Genomic DNA, 26,058 nt, shown 5'->3' on the forward strand with positions numbered 1-26,058 from the left:
ACAAGTATATGTACATAAATATACCTAATACATGATTGGATGGGTACACATCAATTCATAATTATAGTTGCCTCTGGGGAGGAGAGGAAGGGAATGAGACAGAGAAGGAGAATGTAGGACTTCTCTTTTAGTTTAAGTCTTAGTTTCTTAATAAATAAAAATAAGAAAAAAATTATAAATGTAATACATTTTTAATTCTCAGAGATGTGTACACCAATGTTATATACTATTTTGTTTTTTTAAAGTTAAAAAAATGGCACTACAACGCATCCTTATATTTTTGTGTTATTTCAGGCCAAAGAAATAAGAAAAAGGTATCTCATGTCCTCTGTGGAATTGATTTACATGCATGTATATGCCTAAGCTTCTGTATCTCATACTCATATGCATAAAACAGAAGGAAAGTACTTTGACAACTTTGCAGTATTATTACAGCGAGCAATTTTCTTAAACTGCATTTATTAAACTTCAAGTTATGAAACCCTCTTATTATGTTTTACTTTTTATTAGGTAAGCTTTTATTTTGGTATAATTTTAGATTTATAGAAATCTTGCAAAGAGGCTTCAGAGTTCCTATATTTCCTTCACCTGGCTTTCCCTATCCAGGGTACATTACACTTTGTCTGCAGACAAATATTCACATTTTATTCAGATTTCACCAGTTTTTCCACTAACACCCTTTTTCAGTTCCAGGATCTAAGTAATGTCTGTTTCATTTTTCAACATATTTCTTCCAGTGTAAATACACACAGACTAGGTGCTTTGTTAAGTTAAAATGACATTGGTATTATTTAAAATTTTCTTTTATGGGGGCTTATGTGTAGGTTTATTTGACAATGATCACATACTCCTTTTGTAAAAAAAAAAAAACACAACAAAATGGATACATCGTCAAAGGAAAATGCTGAACATAACAGGCACCCCTTGGAACCCTAAAGCATCTGCTTGGTGGAAAACTTACCTCTTGTCTCTTTCTTTCTTCCTGGCTAACTGTCTGAGATAATCCATTTCTTTTCACCTAGGGGGAAAAGCAAAATAAAGTTGAGCGCATTTACTTAAACAACTTCTTTATTATGTAAGACAGAACTCTATGCCCTTCAAAAATGAATTAAGAGAAATTACGCAAAATGTTGAATTCAGTACATACTAATTTTGAGTCTCACACCCCTCAAATGACATTTAATTACACTAATAAATTAGCATAGCTCAACACTAAAGAAATGAAAAGTGTCTAGAACACTATCCTATCAGGTTGGGTTAATCTGTTCTACTCTTAGTTCTGGCTAGTCCTAAAATACTTATGAAATTAATCTTCTGATTCATAACTGAAGAAATTCCTGATAATAAAGAAAATGAAGCCACCAGTCTAAGAGTTTACTGCCCAGAACCCTGGTCAGTAATATGGTGTCCTTATTTCATTGAAAGAGTAATTTTAACACTATTTTTTCACAAAGACTCAGTGGAACAGCAATGCTCTTTATAAAAACCCAATCAAACAAGGAAATGCAGTCCCCTTGGTCCAATTTCAGCAGTCTTTCAGGCATATTTAATTTTGACAAATAAGGATATTAACCTGATAGTCTTTGGAGAAGCCACAGTACCTACAAGAACCAAGAATGCTACCATTCTTCTTCTGCAAGTACCATACTTGCAGTAATACGGTTGTATCCCTAGTTGAATCCCTGCGGTTCCTGACTCAACTGCCACACATTTTTACCTGACTGCTGTAGTTCCTATCAAAATTCAGTCTCTAACCCAAAGAGTAGAGGCTGAACTATGAACTCCATGAAGGCAGGACCTGGAGTCTCTTCTGATATACCCGGCACTGAGTCTGGCACATGAAAGATATTCATGTTTTTCAGTTAAAGTTTAATTAGCAAAAGGTAAGGCCTATGCAAAATACCAACCAATTAAATCCTGCACTTCACAAGAAGAAGAGCAGGAAGAGAGTGCCCTCCCCTTACGTGAAAAATTAATAGCAATAAAATATAACAAAGGTCTTCAAACGTTTGGCTATCATACTTCTCAAAAAAACCCCGTAAAAACCATGTTCCCTTAGACCCATTTTTAAGTTGGCATCTCAGGTTTTCATCCTAAACTTAAAGAATTTTAAAGATATATTTTGGGGCTTCCCTGGTGGTACAGTGGTTGAGGGTCCGCCTGCCGATGCAGGGGACAAGGGTTCATGCCCCGGTCCGGGAAGATCCCACATGCCGCGGAGCGGCTGGGCCCGTGAGCCATGGCCACTGAGCCTGCGCGTCCGGAGCCTGTGCTCCGCAACGGGAGAGGCCACAACAGTGAGAGGCCTGCGTACGGCAAAAAAAAAAAAAAAAAAAAAAAAGATATATTTTGCTGCTGATTGTAAATTTAGACATTTTAACCATGTGTTACTTTAAATGTATCCAATGAAATATAAAAACCATGATGACTAAATACGTATTGCATAACATCATTCATTCAAAAATAAATAAGCTTTTCTTAACAGTTGGAGATTTTACATTATTCTTTCTCCTTGAAATCTCATTTAGATGTCAATCCCACCCCCCTAAGTTTCCTAGTATAATTCTATGTGTCAGGGTGTCTTATTAGTCACCCTAGCATACTTTAACACAAAAATAGGTTTTTACATTTAATTTTCTAAAATTTCCTGTGACCAATGAGCTTTAAGCATAAAGACTCTTCTGGATTGTAAAATCACTACAAATAGCATTACTAATCTATAATCAAAATGACACAATTACTTCTAATTTCAATGCATTTAGCCCTAAAAGTAAAATTTTACTGACAGTGCAACTCTGAGTGAGACGGTGGCTTAATTAAAGGAGGCTTTGCTGAAACCAGTATTTCAAATTGACCCCATTTTATCTTGTGCCTGTGATTTAACACGTTGAGACAGGGCACCAAAGTAAGATTTGATACGGCTAAGAGAGATGGCTTTCTTTAGAAAAATGGCAAAAGGGGTAACTGTGAAAGTGGAAGTTGGAAAAAAATAAAAAACCTGGTGTAACACTTTAACTGCAGATACAGTCTCAGTTTTAGAAAAGAGAATACCTACAAGTTGAGAATCTGGAAAATGGTCCCCTTAAAACTATTCCTGCCCATCTCACATCGTCTTGCTGAATGCCCTGGGGTGTGATGCATATCCCAATGTGAAGACCGCTGGCACACAGTTCTCTACATTGTGGGGTCAGGGTAATAAAGACAACTACATGTTACTGCCTTTAATCTGATTGTTGGAAAAGGTTAGAAAGCAGTGCAATAGAGTAGAAAGAGTCCTAAATCAATAGTAAAATCAGCAATCATTTACTGAGCACCAGGAAATATGCTGTGTATTTTATATCCCATTCCCATTGAATCCTCATAAAAATTCTAAAAGGCCAATACTGCTTTTATGCCCATTTAACAGATGGGAATAACAACTAAGGCTTAGGATCCCAGATCACACAGCTAATAGGTAGCAAGGCCAGGATCCCCATCCAGGCCTGTCAACTTCAGGGCTCCCACTCTTAATCATGATATTATCAGGGATAGGAACTCCCAGCTTTCTATGAGAGGCACCCCATTTCTAAGGTTGGATGATCATCACTACAACCCCTTCTAATGCCAGGTCTGTACCAAGTCTCCATATGTTTGTTTTCATCCACCCATATCACGGCATGTTGTAATGCCTTACCCACCATCCTGACCCTGGGTCAGCCTGTCAGCAAGAACTCATGGCTAAAAAGGCTTCTTCAAACATTTTAATAAGGTAGGAGACTGGACAGAAGAATGAAACCGTTCAGAGCTGCTCCCATTTGGTTAACCCTGAGCAGGAACTTCACAGGATTTCCTGCCTGACACAAAGTCCTGACAGATCAACATCTCAGCATCACGCCCACTGTCTCTGCAGGTGAGGTCACCAGCAAGAATTTCCAGGCCACCGGCATCTCTATCCACAACTACTGCTGACTTCAAACCCGGAAATCTTAAGGGGAAGAGAGCGAAGCATGTGGGCTTAGAGACCTACCCAGATATAGCTAGTTTACTGAGGGATAAAGAGTACTTCATCCTATCAAAAAGAAAAAGAAAAAAATCCCCAGCTAAAGTAGTTGCTCTTCTGAGGGGGGAGAGAAGGTAGTTTTGAAAAAGGCAAAGTACTAATTGCATAGAATTATCATCTTTCACTAATAATACTAATTTTAAAAATAATAAAATATTCCTTTACCCAAAAAAGTCATCAGTAAGAGACCAGCAGCCCATACAAAACTGACCAAAAAGAAAAAAAGATTCCATGAAGCAGTCTTGGGTTATAATTAAGAAGACGGGCACATTCGGGGAATCCAAAAACTAGCTCTGGAGAGTTGTGATGAGCCAGCTCCTCCTGGCTGGCTGCCAGGCCACTGCTCCAGGTCCTGGCTGGACAGGTTCTTCTCCTGAGCCAAGAGGAAGCATTTTGTCCACCTGAGACCTTCCACGTTCAACTCTAAATTAAGCAGAGCAGGTGCCTGGAGGTCGAAGGTCAAGAGCAGCAAGATTATTTCAGAGACTAAAGAATTTGGAAGATGAAACCAGAGACAGAAGGGGAGAGAGGTTATAAAACAGGGCCTCACAGAGACTGGCAGAAGGCAGGCAGGAGAAAACTGGGGGAGAATGAAAACACAGAGCAAAGTGTCAAGCAGAAAGAAACAAGGAAAGAAGGGGGTAAGGGAGGGAGGGAAAGGAAAGAAGGAGAAAGAATGCGTGCAAAGATTTTAATAGTAAATATCTCTGGAAATTTTCTATTCAAAACCAGTGACCTTACTGCTAAACTGAAGTAAAAATCTTTGGAAGGCCCAGGCTCTTCTTTTGCACAAAAAAAATGTGTATAAAGCATATGTTTATACCTATAGTTTTTACATTTACATGTTTTCTGCAGTTTGCACAGTTTTGCTAAGAGAATCTAGCAAAATTCTCCAAGGGTTTTCCTTGTTTCCATGTATGGAAAAGAAAATACACCAGTTTCCAAAATGGATTCCTATTTTGTTATCTAAAATGAAAGAAATTAAATTGTACAGGCTCTTTTTTTCTTTTTTAAATATATATTTTGCAGTGGTGGCTCTGGCCCAGCACAAGCGGGAACACACAGACAGCCAAGCAACACTCCTTTACAGCTCTCTTCTGACCTCACTTGAACTTTCTCATTCCTCACTGGTCTAAATTTTTTATTTAACTATCTCATCAAGTAGAATTACATAAGTAGTTTAATGAAACATTAAGAACTAGATTCCATTTGGGGTTCTTGATTTCGTATAATCTACGAAACTTATAAACTTATATAAACTTATATAACTTATATAAACTTTTATAAGTTATAAACTTATATAACTTTCGTATAATCTACAAAACTCTTCAAATCTTGCCGTGGTAGACGATAGACTCTAAGGAGAAAGTGTGAATATATGTCAATATTGTCAACATTTGAAGTGGGTAAAAATTAATTCAAATAAAACAACAAAACTGTAGCTCACAACTATAGTTCTGACATAAGTTGAAAAATATGAACATATATTATGTGGCCTGTCAAGACAGTGAATGCAAGGAACTCACTAATGTCATAACAGTCCTAAATTCATAATTATAAATTATATTTTTACTGCTGTAACTGGATTGAAATTCTCCTCCCATGATTTTTGTAACCAGTATATTTTCCACATTCAAAAGAGACAGAAGTTAACAACTGGCTAAAACTAATAAAGGACAGTAGAAGATACTTCATCTATGGATATGATATTGTCTTACTAGACCCAAGATATAGTTTCTGAAATTTATAAAAGGGTAAACTCCCTAAAGTACAGACCCAAAAGTTAATTAATGGATACTCCACCTAAAATTGACGGCGAGTAAGTCAGAGAAAGACAAATATCGTATAATATGACTTACATATGGAATCTAAAAAAATGATGTAAATGAACTTATTTACAAAACACAAATAGACTCACAGACATAGAAAACAAACTTACTGTTACCAAAGGGGAAAGGGAGGGAGGGATAAATTAGGAATTTGGGAGTAACATGAACACACTACTACATATAAAATAGATAAACAGCAAGGAACTACTGTATAGCAGAGGGAACTATACTCAATATTCTGTAATAACCTATATGGGGAAAGAATCTGAAAAAAGAATAGATATATGTATATGCACAACTGAGTCACTTTGCTGTACACCTGAAATTAATACAACATTGTCAGTTAACTATACTTTAATTTTTAAAAATGGTTAAAAAATAAACAAATAAAATAAAATGGATGCTGATTTCCTTCTTGATACTTTGCCAATCTGAGCTTGTTAGATGACTGTCCCACAAAGGAACAACCAGGCTTTAGGTAGTAATTCCACTCCCACATTCACCACAGCTACAGGTGTTTTCACCTGTGAAGAACTGTGTTAGGAAAACCATGAGCTTTGTGCAATATTCCTTGGCCTTTGACGCCACTGACTGGAATAGGTAATAAGCCAGGTTCTCTGCACCTCCAACACAGCCCTGAGGTTGCCATTTATACAGAGCCTATCTACAGGATAGAGTCGGCCCTGTACTTGTGGACAGAGCCAAGATGAACTACACCAGTCACCTGGCTGATCAGATGACCATTTTCTATGGGGTAAACGAGGATATGTCCTCAGGCCCTCTGTGACTTGACAGTGTTTCTAGATAAGACAGGTGCACATTCCTTCTGTTTTTCACCGCCAGCCAAAGAAACCAGAATAGGAGGGCCCCCAAAAGACTGACCGACCAAAAAGGCTCAGAAAAGTAGTCAATTAAAAATTAGATCAGATATTTATAACCCAAGATCACACAGGCTCCATAAAGCACTAATGTCCACTGAATACCTATGGGAGCTAAGACCTTTAAACTTGGAGTTACCCACTTGCTGAAAATTGACTGTTTTATTCATGCCTCCTGGTGATTCGCTATTCATGGGCTTGTATTCTCAAGAGTTCAAGTGGGAAGAGAATGAATTGCAAAGTAAAATTACACCACGTGACACAATCACTCCTACGTCCTTTCTACAGACTTAACACAAGCCGAATAGCCCCTGAATTATAAATGAGCTAGAATTCTTTCACTGCCAACAACATGGGAATAGCGGCTCTCTGAGTGTATGTCTGAAGTTCCTAAAATGAAAAATCTGCCACAGGCCCGCAACACTGTCCTCTGTAAGCAGTCCCTGCAGGCTGTCTCGGGCCCCACCACGTCCACCGAGAAATCACTGAGATACCTTCCACCTAAGCCACAAGCTGCCGCAGAACATCCATATCAAAGAGCCAGAGATCTGGATAGCCAAAGATCAGATAAATGAGGTCAGGATGGGGACAGTGCCATATTTTTAGGGAGGAGCTGGTAAACAGAACACTACTTTTTAGAATAATGAGAGGTAGAAGACAATGGCCCATTTAATAAAATCATAAGCTTAATTTAAAAAGATGTCAAGTAACATGCCAGGGACCTTCTCATTCATTTGTTCAAAAAACCAGATCTCCTCTCTGATCTAAATTGTTAAGGTTAATTCTATAATCCTCACCAAAGTTCTGAATCTCAAGAAACAGCAAGCTCCCCCAGCCTCCCAGAGGTAACCTCAGGTCTGCTAAAACCATGGCAAACTCAGATAAGACAGGCCAGGGCTTGGGGCTCTTACCCTGTAATGGCCTGAGTCACCCTCTGCAGACAGAGCCAGGATTCCTGACTGAGCCCCAGTTACTTCAGTACAGATATGAGGCCGAGGGGACAGACCACAAACAGCAAGGTCATTAAATGTACAAGAATAAGTTGCTGTGCTTTGTATGATTTAGGAGATAAGCATGCGTTACTTCCTTTGCAGCCAGCCCTCGTAAACCAGCATCCTATATCTAGCCAATTCCTGATTCAGAGTATTGAATCTATTTCTCCAACTACCAATGTATCAAATGCTTACCATGCACCAGGTACTGTTCTTTCCATGCATCTAAAACATCTAACAATGCCACAAGGAAGCTATTACTATCGCTATTTTACAAAAAAGAAAATGGAGACACAGGAAAGTTAAATCATCGTTAGCCCTAATAAGTGGCCAAGCTGGGATTCAACCCAGGCCTGCTTGCTGCCTCCAAGGACTAATCTCTTTTTTTTTAAATAAATGTATGTATATATTTATTTATTTTTTTTTGGCTGCGTTTGGTCTTCGTTGCTGCGCACGGGCTCTCTCTAGTTGCAGCGAGTGGGGGCTACTCTTCATTGCAGTGTGCGGGCTTCTCAGTGCGGTGGCTTCTCTTGTTGCAGAACACAGGCTTTAGGCGCGCAGGCTTCAGGAGTTGTGGCTCGTGGGCTCTAGAGCGCAGGCTCGGTAGTTGTGGTGCACGAGGTTAGTTGCTCCGTGGCATGTGGGATCTTCCCGGACCAGGGCTTGAACCCGTGTCCCCAGCATTGTCAGGTGGATTCTTAACCACTGCACCACCAGGGAAGCCCCAAAGACTAATCTCTTAACCACCATGGTGCACCGCCTTCTCATGCTTCTGAATTTCTTAAGAGGTGTGACCTGCAGCTACTTTTCCCTTAAACTAAGGTCCTCCCCCTGGATGCCCCAGAAACTGCATCCCCAACTGAATTCCCAGCTCCTGCTGCAGAGAAAGTTAAGCTGTTAGCAGGGCGCCTGGCAATTTTTAACTTGTTGATTAGTACTGACATTTGTGGAATCTCCTCAAATTCCTCTCTCTGACTTGTGGCTCTCAATCCCGTCATTCCCCTGTGGGCTACTGAGCCTGGACCCAAGTGTACTCAATCTCTATTCCCCCGTGAGAGAGAAACCCAGTTCTCCTTTTTCTACCTGCAATCAAGAGGAGAAAATGAGGTTAGGACATATATGAAAAGCTCATGACACAGAAGTAGAGAGGATAAAAAGTAAACTGGTTTTAGGGGAAAAAGGCGATTCCATAAAGTTATTTAATAAAAGATGAGCAGTTTTTAAAAGTGGAACATTTAATAAAATACGGAGGAGGAGACCAGACTAGTAACAGTGGTGAACAGTGGAGGGGGTTGGGAATGGTGGTAAAATCAGAGCAACTTTCAGTCTTAACTGTTGTGTTTAGTTTTGTAATAAGGTGAATGTATTTGCATTACTTCTGTAATTCAAAAATAATTGTTTCAAAGAACTTAATTTAAATTTTGATTTTAAGTTGCAATATTAGGAATAAACTAATGACGAACAAAGGGAATTGGTTAAAAGAACCAAACACCTACTTATTTGATGAAATATAATGTGAGCTTTACAAAGGTTGATGTGGAAGAAACTTTAATAACATGGAAAGTCATTCACAACATTGTTAAGAGAAAAAAATAGGTTACAAAACAACAGGTTTAATGACCTGAGAAAATATTTACAACATTGTTAAAGAGAAAATATGAGTAATAAGACAATATTATTGTGTTAATTTTTGCTTAAAGGAAAAGGAAAACTCTAAATACACATTAAGAAAAAAAAAAAGTCTGAAAAGTTATATACCAAAATGTCAACAGTGATTGGATGGGAGGGATTTCAACTAATTTTTATTTTCTTCTTTTTATCTATTGGTACTTTTTGATTTTTCTATAATAAGCATCTCTTGGCTTTGGAATTAAAGCATTATTTTTAATAAAAACTAAAATATGTTTCAAAGTCCTCTCTCATAAAAGAAACAAAGCAAGTAGGACAGGCAAATGGAACTGTTTACGGATGCCAATAATACCTGCATTTCTTTGTTTCTGCCCACAGGAAAACTCTTAAGTGAGAGGTGACCATGAGAGAGATTTCAGTCAAGCCCAAACCGGGCAGTGGCTTATGAGGCAGTGTTGAAAGTGAGTGATGACAGGCAGGTGTGCAGATGGGCGAGCAGAGGAGGACTCGGCTGGAGTCGCATAATTGACAATGATGCCGATGACACAGCGAAGGCATGAGTCAGGAAGGGGCTGACGAAGGCAGAACAGGTCTGAGGGGCTCCTCTTGCAGAAGAGGACACCTGTTTGTAAAGGTGGTGCCAACATCTTGGCTGCCATTTTGGTTTTGCTTGTTGTTTTTGGAGCGTGGCAGATGGATAGGAATGATCACCTCCAAACAGTAAGTTCCTTAGAACAACACTGACACTGAAGTTAGTTTCTTTTTTTTTTTTTTTTTTTTTTGAGGTACGCGGGCCTCTCACTGTTGTGGCCTCTCCCGTTGCGGAGCACAGGCTCCAGACGCGCAGGCTCAGCGGCCATGGCTCACGGGCCCAGCCGCTCCGCGGCATGTGGGATCTTCCCGGACCGGGGCATGAACCCGTGTCCCCTGCATCGGCAGGCGGACTCTGAACCACTGCGCCACCAGGGAAGCCCTGAAGTTAGTTTCTTAGATTGGCAATAAAATCTAAGCTGAGTAAAACCTGTTTTGGAAAAATGGATACTAAAGTGAACTAATAGGGACTTCCCTGGAGGTCCAGTAGTTAAGATGCCGCACTTTCACTGCAGCGGGCACGGGTTCGATCCCTGGTCAGGAAAATAAGATTCCACAGTCTGTATGGTACAGCCAAAAAACTAAAAATAAAAAAAAAAAAGTGGGCTGATGTTTTACATGAGATGTTCAAAGCACACAGTGGTTCCACTGGACAGGAATTACCCCATTATTATATGGAGGAGACCTGAGAAATAGGCACAGAATTACCACTGTTCTCCCATTTGCCTATATCTCAAGCTTCCTTCAAGCAATAGTTTATACTTCTATTGCTTTTATTTTCCACTCTTCTGCCCATCTAGCCCGTCTAGTTTTAGTCAGAGTCTCTAGAGAGCACTTTCCTGACCTTTACTGCTTTCTATGATATCTATCTGTGTCATTCATTTTCGCATTTTGTCCTACAGTCTTTCAAAAACATCATTAAACCTTTCATTTCTATTGTCTCCTAAACCAGTTTCTAAGTTCCTACAGCGCAGGTACTGGTTTTCAGTTTGATTTGTTTGCCCCATTCAGCACAATGCAGTGCAATATAAATGAATTCTGCAGTCAGATACCAGCGTTTTCAAGCTACAAGCTTATAACCTCTTAGTGAATAGCAAAATAAAGCCCAAGAATTTCTGATTGTCATCTACTTAAAGGTAACAAAACAGAAAGGACAGAATAGAGAATACCATAGTGCACTGCATGTATTAAGGGTAACTTCTGTTTTGTAAAGCTTTTGTTTGAGATACACACACGTGCACCCATGCACACACCTACTGGCTTAACAAGTAAAATGTATTTCTCATTATGTTAAGCCACTGATATAGACCATGGTTGCAATGTCAACTCCACCATATGTAAATTTACACTAGATATGTCAGTCATGTCACTTAACACTCCCACTCACCCTCAGAAGAAAAGCTGTTCTGCTCAGAGCTTCTGCAAAAGCAGCAGCCCAAGAGCCCACATTTCACACCATCATGGAGGCCAAAGCTGATTGGAAAAGAGCTACTTAACCACCTGATCAAATAACAGTAAATGTTTAAGTGACCTATTTAAGTGCGGGGAAAGTGGCTGAGCCTATATGATTCTCTCTCAAGAAATTGACCTGGGGGGACCTCCAAGATGGCAGAGGGGTAAGACATGGACATCACCTTCTTCCCCACAAATACATCAGAAATACATCTACACGTGGAACAGCTCCTACAAAACACCCACTGAACGTTGGCAGAAGACCTCAGACCTTCCAAAAGGCAAGAAACTCCCCACGTACCTCGGTAGGGCAAAAGAAAAAGGAATAAACAGAGACAAAAGAATAGGGACGGGACCTGCACCAGTGGGAGGGAGCTGTGAAGGAGGAAATGTTTCCACACACTAGGAAGCCCCTTCGCAGGCGGAGACTGCGGGTGGTGAAGAGGGGAAGCGTCGGAGCCGCGGAGGAGAGCACAGCAACAGGAGTGCGGGGGGCAAAGCGGAGAGATTCCCGCACAGAGGATCGGTGCCGACCGGCACTCACCAGCCCGAGAGGCTTGTCTGCTCACCCACCGCGGCGGGCGGGGCTGGGTGCTGAGGCTCGGGCTTTGGAGGTCAGATCCCAGGGAGAGGACTTGGGTTGGTGGCATGAACACAGCCTGAAGGGGGCTAGTGCACCGCAACTAGCCGGGAGGGAGTCTGGGAAAAGGTCTGGAGCTGCCTAAGAGGCAAGAGACCATTGTTTTGGGGTGCGCAAGGAAAGGGGATTCAGAGCACCGCCTAAACAAGCTCCACTGATGGACACGAACCGCGGCTATCAGCGCAGACCCCAGAGATGGGCTAAGGCTGCTGCTGCCGCCACCAAAAAGCCTGTGTGCAAGCACAGGTCACTATCCACACCTCCCCTCCCGGGACCCTGTGCAGCCCACCACTGCCAGGGTCCCGGGATCCAGGGACAACTTCTCTGGGGGAACACCTGGTGCGCCTCAGGCTGTGCAACGTCACGCTGGCCTCTGCCGCCGCAGGCTTGCCCCACATCCGTACCCCTCCCGTCCCCCGGCCTGAGTGAGCCAGAGCCCCCGAATCAGCTGCTCCTTTAACCCCGTCCTGTCTGAGCGAAGAACAGACGCCCTCAGGTGACCTACACGCAGGGGTGGGTCCAAATCCAAGCTGAACCCCGGGAGCTGTGCGAACAAAGAAGAGAAAGGGAAATCTCTCCCAGCAGCCTCGGGAGCAGCAGATTAAATCCCTACAATCAAGCTGAAGTACTCTGCATCCGTGGAATACCTGATTAGACAACGAATCAACCCAAAACTGAGGCGGTGGACTTTGGGAGCAACTGTAGACTTGGGGTTTTGCTGTCTGCGACTGACATGTTTCTGATTGTTTTGTTTATCTTAGTATAGTTTTTAGCGCTTGTTATCATTGGTGGATTTGTTTATTGGTTTGGTTACTCTCTTCTCTTTTTTTTATTACTTTTATATTTTAATTATTTTATTTTATTATTTTCTTTCTTTTTTTCTCCCTTTTCTTCTGAGCTGTGTGGCTGACAGGGTCTTGGTGGTCGGGCCTACTGTCAGGCCTGAGCCTCTGAAGTGGGGGAGCCGAGTTCAGGACACTGGACCACCAGAGACCTCCTAGCCACACATAGTAACAATTCGCAAGAGCTCTCCCCGAGATCTCGGTCTCAACACTAAGACCCAGCTCCACCCAAAGGCCAGCAAGCTCCAGTGCTGGATGCCCCATGACAAACAACTAGCAAGAAGGGAACACAACCCCACCCATTAGCAGAGGGGCTGCCTAAAATCATACTAAGTTCACAGACACCCCAAAACACACGATCGGATGCTGCCCTGCCCACCAGAAAGACAAGATCCATCCCCACCCATCAGAACTCAGGCACCACTCACCTCTACCAGGAAGCCTACACAAGCAACTAAACGATCATCAGCCACTGGGGACAGACACCAAAAACAATGAGAACTACAAACCTGCAGCTTGCGAAAAGGAGACCCCAAACACAGTAAGTTAAACAAAATGAAAAGACAAAGAAACACACAGCAGATGAAGGAGCAAGGCAAAAACCCACCAGACCAAACAAATGAAGAGGAAATAGGCAGTCTACCTGAAAAAGAATTCAGAGTGATTATAGTAAAGATGATCCAAAATCTTGGAAATAGAATGGAGAAAATACAAGAAACGTTTAACAAGGACCTAGAAGAACTAAAGAGCAAATAAACAATGATGAACAACACAATAACTGAAATTAAAAATTCTCTAGAAGAAATCAATAGTAGAATAACTGAGGCAGAAGAGTGGATAAGTGACCTGGAAGATAAAATAGTGGAAATAACTACTGCAAAGCAGAAAAAAGAAAAACGAATGAAAAGAATTGAGGAGAGTCTCAGAGACCAGTGGGACAACAATGAATGCACCAAAATTCAAATTATAGGGGTCCCAGAAGAAGAAGAGAAAAAGAAAGGGACTGAGAAAATATTTGAAGAGATTATAGTTGAAAACTTCCCTAACATGGGAAGGGTAATAGTCAATCAAGTCCAGAAAGTGCAGAGAGTCCCATACAGGATAAATCCAAGGAGAAACATGCCAAGACACATATTAATCAAACTATCAAAAATTAAATACAAAGAAACAATATTAAAAGAAGGAAGGGAAAAGCAACATAACATAAAAGGGAATTCCCATAAGGTTAACAGCTGATCTTTCAGCAGAAACTCTACAAACCAGAAGGGACTGGCAGGACATATTTAAAGTGATGAAAGGGAAAAACCTACAACCAAGATTACTCTACCCAGCAAGGATCTCATTCAGATTCGACAGACAAATTAAAATCTTTACAAACAAGCAAAAGTTAAGAGAATTCAGCACCACCAAACCAGCTTTACATCAAATGCTAAAGGAACTTCTCTAGGCAGGAAACACAAAAGAACGAAACGACCTACAAAAACAAACCCAAAACAATTAAGAATACGGTAATAGGAACATACATATCAATAATTAAATTAAATGTAAATGGATTAAATGCTCCAACCAAAACACACAGACCGGCTGAATGGATACAAAAACAAGACCCGTATATATGCTGTCTACAAGAGACGCACTTCAGACCTAGGGACACATACAGACTGAAAGTGAGGGAATGGAAAAACACTTTTCATGCAAATGGAAATCAAAAAAAAGCTGGAGTAGCAATTCTCATATCAGACAAAATAGACTTTAAAATAAAGACTATTAGAAGAGACAAAGAAGGACACTACATAATGATCAAGGGATCAATCCAAGAAGAAGATATAAAAATTGTAAATATTTATGCACCCAACACAGGAGCACCTCAATACAGAAGGCAAATGCTAACACCCATAAAAGGGGAAATCGACAGTAACACAATCATAGTAGGGGACTTTAACACCTCACTTTCACCAATAGACAGATCATCCAAAATGAAAATAAATAAGGAAACACAAGCTTTAAATGACACATTAAACAAGAGGGACTTAATTGATATTTATAGGACATTCCATCCAAAAAACAACAGAATACACTTTTTTCTCAAGTGCTCATGGAACATTCTCCAGGATAGATCATATCTTGGGTCACAAATCAAGCCTTGGTAAATTGAAGAAAAGTGAAATTGTATCAAGTATCTTTTCTGACCACAATGCTATGAGACTAAATATCAATTACAGGAAAAAATCTGTAAAAAGTACAAACATATGGAGGCTAAAAAATACACTACTAAATAACCAAGATATCACTGAAGAAATCAAAGAGGAGATCAAAACATACCTACAAACAAATGACAATGAAAATATGACAACCCAAAACCTATGGGATGCAGCAAAAGCAGTTCTAAGAGGGAAGTTTATAGCAATACAATCCTACGTCAAGAAACAAGAAAAATCTCAAATAAACTGCTAACCTTACACCTAAAGCAATTAGAGGAAGAAGAACAAAAAAAAACCCGAAGTTAGCAGAAGGAAAGAAATCATAAAGATCAGATCAGAAATAAATGAAAAAGAAATGAAGGAAACAATAGCAAAGATCAATAAAGCTAAAGGCTGGTTCTTTGAGAAGATAAACAAAATTGATAAACCACTAGCCAGACTCATCAAGAAAAAAAGGGAGATGACTCAGGTCAACAGAATTAGAGATGAAAAAGAAGTAACAACTGACACTCCAGATATACAAAGGATCATGAGAGATTACTACAAGCAACTATATGTCCATTTTAGGACAACCTGGAAGAAATGGACAAATTTGTAGAAAAGCACAACCTTCCCAGACTGAACCAGGAAGAAACAGAAAATATAAACAGACGAATCACAAGCACTGAAATTGAAACTGTGATTAAAAATCTTCCAACAGGCAAAAGCCCAGGACCAGATGGCTTCACAGGTGAATTCTAACAAACATTTAGAGAAGAGCTAACACCTATCCTTCTCAAACTCTTCCAAAATATAGCAGAGGGAGGAACACTCCCAAACTCATTCTACGAGGCCACCATCACCCTGATACCAAAACCAGACAATGAGGTCACAAAGAAAGAAAACTCAGGCCAATATCACTGATGAACATAGATGCAAAAATCCTCAACAAAATACTAGCAGACAGAATCCAACAGCACATTGAAAGGATCATACACCATGACCAAGTGGGGTTTATTCCAGAAATGCAAGCATTCTTCAGTATATGCAGATCAATCAATGTGATACACCATATTAACAAACTGAAGGATAAAAACCACATGATAATCTCAATAGACGCAGAAAAAATTCAACACCCATTTATGATAAAAACTCTCCGGAAAGTAGGCGTAGAGGGAACTTACTTCAACACAGTAAAGGCCATATATGACAAACCCACAGCCAACATCATTCTCAATGGTGAAAAACAGAAACCATTTCCTCTAAAATCAGAAATAAGACAAGGATGGTCCACTCTCACCACTATTATTAAACATAGTTTTGGAAGTTTTAGCCACAACAATGAGAGAAGAAAAAAAATAAATAAAAGGAATCCAAATCGGAAAAGAAGTAAACCTGTCACTGTTTGCAGATGACATGATACTACACATAGAGAATCCTAAAGATGTTACCAGAAAACTACTAGAGCTAATCAGTTAATTTGGTAAAGTAGCAGGATACAAAATTAATGCACAGAAATCTCTTGCATTCCGATACACTAATGATGAAAAATCTAAAAGAGAAATTAAGGAAACACTCTCATTTACCACTGCAACAAAAAGAATAAAATATCTAGGAATAAACCTACCTAAGGAGACAAAAGATCTGTATGCAGAAAACTATAAGACACTGATGAAAGAAATTAAAGATGATACCAACAGATGGAGAGATATACCATGTTCTTGGATTAGAAAAAGCAACATTGTGAAAATGACTATACTACCCAAAGCAATCTACAGATTCAATGCAATCCTTATCAAACTACCACTGGCATTTTTCACAGAACTAGAACAAAAAATTGCACAATTTGTATGGAAACACAAAAGACCCCGAATAGCCAAACCAATCATGAGAAAGAAAAACGGAACTAGAGGAATCAGGCTCCCTGACTTCAAACTATACTGCAAAGCTACAGTAATCAAGACAATATGGTATCAGCACAAAAAGAGAAATATAGATCACTGGAACAGGATAGAAAGTGCAAAGATAAACCCACGCACATATGGTCACCTTATCTTTGATAAAGGAGGCAAGAATATACAATGAAGAAAAGAGAGCCTCTTCAATAAGTGGTGCTGGGAAAACTGGACAGCTACATGTAAAAGAATGAAATTAGAACACTCCCTAACACCATACACAAAAATAAACTCCAAATGTATTAGAGACCTAAATGGAAGGCCAGACACTATAAAACTCTTAGAGGAAAACACAGGAGGAACCCTCTCTGACATAAATCACAGCAAGATCCTTTTTGACCCACCTCCTGGAGAAATGACAATTACAACAAAAATAAACAAAGGGGACCTAGTGAAACTTAAAAGCATTTGCACAGCAAAGGAAACCATAAACAAGACGAAAAGACAACCCTCAGAATAGGAGAAAATATTTGCAAACAAAGCAACTGACAAAGGATTAGTCTCCAAAGTATACAAGCAGCTCATGCAGCTCAATATCACAAGAATAAACAACCCAATCCAAAAATGCACAGAAGACCTAAATAGACATTTCTCCAAAGAAGACATACAGATCACCATCAAACACATGAAACGATGTTCAACATCACTAATCATGAGAGAAATGCAAATCAAAACTACAATGAGACATCACCTCACACCAGTCAGAATGGCCATCATCAAAAAATCTACAAACAATAAATGCTGGAGAGGGTGTGGAGAAAAGGGATCCCTCTTGCACTTTGGTGGGAATGTAAATTGGTACAGCCACTATGGAGAACAGTATGGAGGTTCCCTAAAAAACTACAAATAGAACTACCATATGACCCAGCAATCCCACTACTGGGCATATACCCTGAGAAAACCATAATTCAAAAAGAGTCATGTACCACAATATTCACTGCAGCTCTATTTACAATAGCCAGGACATGGAAGCAATCTAAGTGTCCATTGACAGATGAACGGATAAAGAAGATGTGGCACATATATACAGTGGAATATTACTCAGCAATAAAAAGAAATGAAATTAAGTTATTGGTAGTGACGTGGATGGACCCAGGGTCTGTCATACAGAGTGGAGTAAGTCAGAAAGAGAAAAACAAATACTGTATGCTAACACATATATATGAAATCAAAAAAAAGATTGTGATGAACCTAGGGGCAGGACAGGAATAAAGACGCAGACGTAGAGAATGGACTTGAGGACGCGGGGAGGGACAAGGATAAGCTGGGACGAAGTAAGAGAGTGGCATGGACATATATACACTACCAAATGTAAAATAGATAGCTAGTGGGAAGCAGCTGCATAGCACAGGGAGATCAGCTCGGTGCTTTGTGACCACCTAGAGGGGTGGGATAGGGAGGGTGGGAGGGAGACGCAAGAGGGAGGAGATATGGGGATATATGTATATGTATAGCTGATTCACTGTTATAAAGCAGAAACTAACACACCACTGAAAAGCAATTATACTCCAATAAAGATGTTTAAAAAAGAAAGAAATTGACCTGGGTAGCTATACATGGAAGCTGAAAGGATAACATGAGGCGGGGCTGGACCATGCTAGGTAACCTCAAGTCTAATTTACAAGAGCTCAGAAACTCTGAGTATGCAGGAGCTCTCAGGACAGAAGACAGACCTGGCAGAAAGGGCAAATGAGCCAATTCATGAGAAGAAATAGCCAACAGGCCACTTCTGAGACGCAGTCACATTCCTGGCCAAGTACCAGATAGAAATGTGGTTCCTGCTCTTCCAGAGCCCTGGCTACACATCCGGTATTTAGCGAAACTTTAGAGGCTCTGTTCCAGGTAACCTCAAGACCCTAAAGAAAAAAGTAGGAGAGTAACCCTATTTGTCACTTCGGAGTCTCAGCTGCCTCAATATATAGTAGAGAAATAGTACCCGCTCTCATGGTATTGTCACAAGCTCGACATAAGCTGAGTGAAATGACCTAGTATAATCCCTGGTGCACAGTCTCCTCGGCAAACACTGTGTCAATAATTTAACTGCATGTAAATAAATTAATATTATGATGATCCAATGACAGGTCCCATAGCTACAGTTATCTGCACTGCCTGCTCACACTGAGAACTTAACCCCAGCTGAATATGAGTTGAGCAGACAACAGCCATACTCCTTTGCACATAACCACCAGAAGCAGGGTTTCCTGCCGCCCCAAATATGAACTACTCCATTTTTATGTTATTGCAGTTGGATGGGTAGCAGAGTTTATCTCCTACACTGAAGGGGAAAATAATCTGCAATTTCCTTTTACTGGCAAAAATACTTCCTTCTGCAGAAGCTGTCCATTGGCTATGGTCCTTATCCCCCCAGATAACAGATATACAGATAATAAATGCCATAATAATTGTAAGACATAAGAGTACGGATTAATCATGTAGAACATCAACAGGCTATAAGTACTCTGGATAAATCAACCAAAATTGAGAAAAAAGTTTTTAAGCACTAGTTCCACATTTAAAGATTCAATGGTAATTTTGATGGTGACAGTTTCTCTAATCAATCATCATGGAGACAAATCACTCTGTGGATATGGCTCTGATGAATAGCCCCATCACTGGACCAAAACAAGAGACGCCACAAGGGGACATCTTAAGGTCAAGAGGGCAGATACAAGAATCTAATGGATGATTTTCCCAAGTGCAAGCTCAGTATTATAGAGCCTTTCCGCGCAGTTATTCAGAGCTCCTCAAAGTAACCGAGCCTTCTTTCCTTTTACCTAATTACACTATATTCCTACAGACTCCTATTGTTCTTGAATGCATCCGTCTACCTCCCCAAAAGAAATACCAAGTGGAGGATGAGGGAGGCTGTAATTTAATTTGACTTCGTAGTATGCAAATGCCTACCATAGGTAGTTCTAAACTATGAAGATACCAAGTTTCCTAGTGTATCAAAGACATTTATTAAATCCAGGAGGTAGCCAAAGTGTCAAGAATTTGTCCTTTAAAATAAAAATTAAAAACAGCCTCCAAATAGCCCTAAATAGGAAACTTCCTCGCTGTTTTACCCGCTGAGTTTTTTGGCTGTTATTTTCACTTATGGGATTAGGTTTTTGCCTTTACTCATTCATTTATACATTCACTCATAAATTCACCACATATTTACTGCAAGCCTACTGTAAGTCAGGCAATGATGCAGTAGGAATAGGATAGGAAACATAACAGACAAAAATCTCTGCTTTCATGCAGATTTTATTCCAGTGGGAGTAGATGGACCATTAACAAGAAAAGTAAATCACATAGTATGTTAGAGGGGTACGTGTCAGGAAGACACTGGGAGAAGAGCTATTTATTGGAAGCTGAGGAGACAGCAAGTGCAAAGGCCCTGAGGCAGAGTGCACCTTGTATTGGAGGAACACCAGTGTAACTGAGCAGCAAGCATGGGATGAGTCCAGAGAGTAACCAGGGGCCAGAATACACAGCCACCCTGGCCCCTGTAAGGCTTGGCCTTTATTTTGAGTAAAGGTAAGAAATAACTTGAAGGTTCAGAACAAAGGGACAATATCTCAGTATATTTTAACAGGATCACAATTCAACAATATGACTATATAGCTGCTATATGGAGAAGAGACCAAAACGGACCCACGTAGATGCAGGGAGTTGAGCTGGGAAGCAATGGGGACAATCCACCTCCACAGTGACAGGGTGGCAGCAGAGAAGTAGCTCTATTCTGAAGTTACAGGCAAAAGACTTTGCATCAAGTCGGAAGTAAGTTATGGGAGAAAGAGAAGAGTGAGCAAAGGCTCTAAGGGTTCTGACCTTCACAAGTAGAAAATGGAGTCATTATTTGCTGAGGAAACGAAGAGATTATGAGAGAAGCTGATTTGGGTGGCAGAGAAGGGAGTGATCAGAAGTCAACTTTTGGAAAGGTTAACTTTGAGATGCTGGTTAGATAACAGAAACAAAGCTGGATATCCTTGTCTGATGCTCAAGGAAAGGTCCAGTCTAGAGACAGAAACTTGAAAGTCATCAGAGTAGATGATGTATTTAAAGCCACAAGACTGCATGAGATCACCCAGGGAGTGCAGATAAAAGAGGAACCCCAAGGATGGAGCCTCTGGACCCCCCAGCAGGTAGAGGCTGGAAGAAAAGAGATCAAGAAGCTGCAGGTGCACTGACTTTTTCTCAAATCCTCTGACCCTCCATCACCCCGAAGGGTCCACATAGCGTACGTGATGTTTTCTCTGCTTGGGACTCCTCCAGCCTGCACCCGCCCCTCTAACAACATCTCTGACCTGACACTTATCTGGTAGCTGATCAGATGGCAGCTCTTGTCATCTCCTTTGCCACCTTCCCTTGACTGACAGCATCTTGCCCAGACAGGTGCCCTTCCCACAGGATCTCAGAGCAGCACAAGTACGTCCTTCACAGCATTAACACAGCAATTCTACATGTACATGTGGGATAATTTAGTGTCTGTCTTGCCATTCAGGGTGTCAGTAAGGACATGAAAGCAAAGTGGAGTCTGTTTGTGCTCTATCTCCACTGCCTAGAACAGGGGCCTCCATAAAGACTACGTGAATGAAGGAATCATTCATCAATCTCTCTCATCAGTTTTCTGCTCAATGAAATAAGACCCTCTTTGTCTGGGACCCAGGTCTAGGTTTCCAGTTGAAACACCTCCTTTTGTACTTACACCAACCAATATGAAACACCCCTGTGTTCATGTCCTCCCACTTTCTTGGAGCACTTGTCTCTTCTGCTCCGTACCTGCCCTCAGGGCCTAAGGCACACACACACACATTTTCACAACCCATTGTTCTCTCCATAGAATCAACAACATAAATATTGGCACATCTACCACTCAATTGCCCTTTGCTTACTAAGCTCCAACCAGAGTAGTTTTTTTCTCAATCTCTATATATTTTTCAGAAGGGGTTACAGTTCCACCATCGCTATAATTCAGAAAAAGAAAAACTTCTAAAGGTGACATGAACAACATGGAAATGTACTCAATACACAGGAAGCTACAGTGAGGTATCCCCAGTATTTGGAGATAAAGTCAAAAGAAAATAATACTCCCAAACTGAAACTGAAAAAAACAAAAAGTATAAACTAGTTTCACACATCTACTTGTGTGTGCATTTTTCTAAAGAGAAGGTCTATGGCTCACAACTTCTATCAGATTCTCAAAGCAGGTATAGCTCCCCAGAAAAGAAAGATGGCGAAATGCATATCCATCCTATAGCCTAACCCAGAGACTACAAAGAACACTGAAGATCATCGTGTAGAGACGTGAAATGATTTATAAGACACACTGTTCAGGAAAAAAACAAGTTGTAATAGCTGCACAGTATATCATTTATATAAAGGCACATAATCTTTATTTTTTCCTTACATGTATATACGTGGATTTCAAGAAGAGCGTTACCAAATTGAGAACAGCATTGGCCTAGACAGAAGGCGAAAGAGACTGGGATTGCAGATATGATCAAAAGAGACTTTGGTCTCATCTGAAATGTTTAATTTTTTTCATGGAACATGCACTATGTATTGCTTATATAGTCAAAATCAATTTTTTTAAAATGTTGAGGGCACACCACAATCTAATTGTACTGAAATGACAAGAGTGTAACAGAGCCCGCTCCCTGCCCCAGGCTAAGCAGATCCCAGCTCCAGCCCTCTTAGCTGGACCAGGATCTCTGCTGGGGTTCCCAGGTCCAGGCACATGGACCTCCAGTTCTGTTTATAAAGATACAAACACTCCAGGAGACCTACTCTCCAACGTAACAGTGTGCGCGAGTACACGTCTAAAGCCCTGACTGTCTACTTTGTAAGTACCAAAAGTAAGCCAGATGTGAAAAATGGGAATGTTTTTTCTATTTTTTTAAACATGAAAGATAGATATGATAAAAGGTATTAATCACCATTTAAGGTAAAAATATAATTTTATGAGACTGCTATGTTGCAAAAATGTAAATGGAAAATTCTATGACTGAAGAGATTATTTTAAGCAGCAACTCACTGAACAACTGAAAATTAATTCAGACAAGTGTGAAAATGTAAGGGAAAAGGATGAAATTGTTGATGACCTCTAAATGCATTAAGCATTTCTGCAAACAGGAGGATATTCAGATTTATTACATCTGTTGAGCTCTGATTTTCAGTAGAAAACAGTGTCTTTCACAATAAACATAGTGTAGATTCTAAAAGAATAAGTCCCACCAAATGGAACTGCTAAAGCCTCCAAAGCGTGTTATATTTTCCACTGAATGAAATTACACTGGTAATCAAATGGCCATTTTTCAAATCGCCCTTTCTCATTTAGCAGTTCCAGGTCAACCAGAGCAAACTATGTGTGTCTTAGGAGCTGATTCCAGAACTCAAGAGACCAAAGTCCTAATTCTAGCTATGAACCTAGTTAGCCACACTAAGGACAGCTGAAGACGTACTTTAAAGAAAACATAAAAAACCAGTTCCAGAATAGAGTTTAAAATTTTTGAGCAAATTGAAGAAACATTCAAAATGATTTCAGATTACTGATAAAGCCACGTGTCAGCAAGTATAAAGGAAGGGTCCAGTAAGAGGATGACTGTAGCAGGTGTATGTCAGATGACTGCATTCGGTATTGAATCCAAGTAGAAAGTTGGCCTGTGTGCTTGTTTTTGACTCTGGAGCCTGAGCACCCTTGTCAAAGGTACCTGGGGTGTCAAGGCGGTGGAAATTACACAAACACACCCCATGGCAAACAAATGGGGTCAGGGCATGGCTGGCAAGTGTGGCTTTGGGGCTGTCACGGAACTTAACAAAACAAACACGGGTTTCGCAACTATCATTTTTTAGTCCAACGCATAGTACGTGATGGGGGGAGGGGTCAAGTTATGACAAAAAGCAAAAAGACTTCAAGATTGATTTTTTATTTTCAGTAATATTGTAAATCCTTCTGGGAGCCCATTAAAGGATGAAACTGATTAGAAACCTGAAGCTCACTTTGCATGGAAGACTCAGCTGCTACCCACCTAGCACTAACTGTAGCAGGTACTCAGTGTTCTATCCCACACTAATAATACAATCAATATTTTTCTTCAAACCCACAAGCTTTGCCCAGAGATCCAAGAACTGCTGTCTCAGTCCTCACGATGTCATTTTAGGTGAGTCGCTGGGCCATTCACCTGTGTATGGCCGGTTCCTTTATCTCTGGGCACAGATCTCTGGAGGACAAAAATGACTTTTCAAATTGAAACCTCAAATTTCTTCCACTTATGACCAACTAAAACCTGGTAACCACGATCATTTATTTCTCATATGTTAGTGTTCCCCAAGGCCTGAAGGCCAGCATAAAGTTATGTTCCCTGGAATGAAGAAATCCTATATTTCTGATGAAGAGTAGATCAATATCCTCTGACAAGCAAGTGAAGGAAGAGCAAGCCTGGCACCATCTCATGACAGCATGGAGCTCAGCTTGTGTTCCTGACAATGGAGAACACCCCACTTCTACATGGAGACCCTGTCAGCAAAGCCACACTGCTACCCACGTTCACCACTAAGTCACTATAATCCAACTAGGGAAGCCTAGACTTTCTCTATTCTATGAAGGCCCAACTAAACGCCTCTCTTACTCATTTCTAACTCTCCCTCATTCCTAGGTGACCACAATGCAACAGTTAAACCTGTCCCAACACCATACACGGAGAACCACCTTTCGTGGTTGTCCAATGAAACCAAAGGAGACACATCATAAACAAACACACAAAGACAAATTACATACAGGCTGAAGGCTTCAGGACCTTACACAACAACCAGAAATGACTGCAAACTGCGGCTCTTCTAAAGAGTCTCCTGCATACTGGATGCTTCTTACAGTCAACTGATAAAAGTTTCATCACCTCAGGAGGCAGTCATGTGTTGGCAATAAAGATAAGAGATTTTTGGGCTTCCCTGGTGGCACAGTGGTTGAGAGTCCGCCTGCCGATGCAGGGGACACAGGTTCGTGCCCGGGTCTGGGAAGATCCCACATGCCACAGAGCGGCTGCGCCCATGAGCCATGGCTGCTGAGCCTGCGCGTCCGGAGCCTCCGCAACGGGAGAGGCCACAACAGTGAGAGGCCACAACAGTGAGAGGCCCACATACAGAAAAAAAAAAAAAAAAAAAGATAAGAGATTTTTACAAAATAAAACAATCAACAGCAGCTAATGCACAGGTGTGCTCACACGTACCCTTCCCAAGTAGAAAGTCAAGATACATGCCAAATTGAGACCTAACCCCTTTGCCAGAAAACCCTTTGTCCTCTTCCCTTTCTGGGATCAAGGCCTTACTCGAGGAAGACTTTTGTGTTAAAGACAGGATGGGGACTACCCTACTTATTTGGTATTATTAAAAGCTAAGCATGGGGGCTTCCCTGGTGGCGCAGTGGTTGGGAATCCACCTGCCAATGCAGGGTACACGGTTTCGAGCCCTGGTCTGGGAAGATCCCACATGCCGTGGAGCAACTAAGCCCGTGAGCCACAACTACGGAGCCTGCGCTCCGCAACGGGAGAGGCCGCGACAGTGAGAGGCCCCCGCACCGCGATGAAGAGCGGCCCCCGCTCGCCGCAACTGGAGAAAGCCCTCACACAGAAACGAAGACCCAACACAGCTAAAAATAAATAAATACATAAATTTATTTATTTATTTAAAAAAAAAAAATTAAGCATGGAAAGATGATGGAAAGTCGAAGTGTTCCAAAACCTGCCCTAAACACTGTAGCCCCTTTACAAGGAGAGATCAGGGCACAAGGTCAGAGAGAGAAACGGAGGTGTCTACCCCTTACAGAAAACATCCTGACATTTTTCATAATTCATGAAGCCTCTTCTCTTTAGGGTCCTAACTGCAACCTGGATATTTACTAATTGCTAGGCTTCTAGAAAAGTAATCGCTGCTTTCTGTTGTTTTCCCTAAAAGCCAGAGCTGCTTGCAACTTTTTAGTGGGTAGAAAACCCACGTGGGAAGGACAGAAGAGAACTTCAGGACAGTGATGACCCCTGGGGAGGAAGGA

General features: G+C 40.8%; 1 protein-coding gene across 15 annotated transcripts in view; it reads right to left on the reverse strand.

Annotated features, from left to right (window-relative positions):
* The window catches only part of ARHGEF26 (Rho guanine nucleotide exchange factor 26), a 279,113-nt gene that overhangs the window by 243,037 nt on the left and 10,018 nt on the right, over positions 1 to 26,058 (reverse strand). For all 15 annotated transcript variants that reach the window (XR_016393100.1, XM_089910975.1, XM_089910976.1 and 12 more), the window contains one exon: positions 962 to 1,018. Coding sequence is in view for 14 of the 15 variants with exons in the window: in XM_089910975.1 (XP_089767101.1) it covers positions 962 to 1,018 (57 nt within the window). In the remaining variant the exon portion in view is untranslated. The remainder of the gene's footprint in view (positions 1 to 961; positions 1,019 to 26,058) is intronic.

This window comes from Delphinapterus leucas, chromosome 4 (genome assembly GCF_059928025.1).
Source record: "Delphinapterus leucas isolate spDelLeu-1000000601 "Yukka" chromosome 4, BTC_Dleu_Yukka2, whole genome shotgun sequence".
Taxonomy (NCBI): Eukaryota; Metazoa; Chordata; class Mammalia; order Artiodactyla; family Monodontidae; genus Delphinapterus; species Delphinapterus leucas.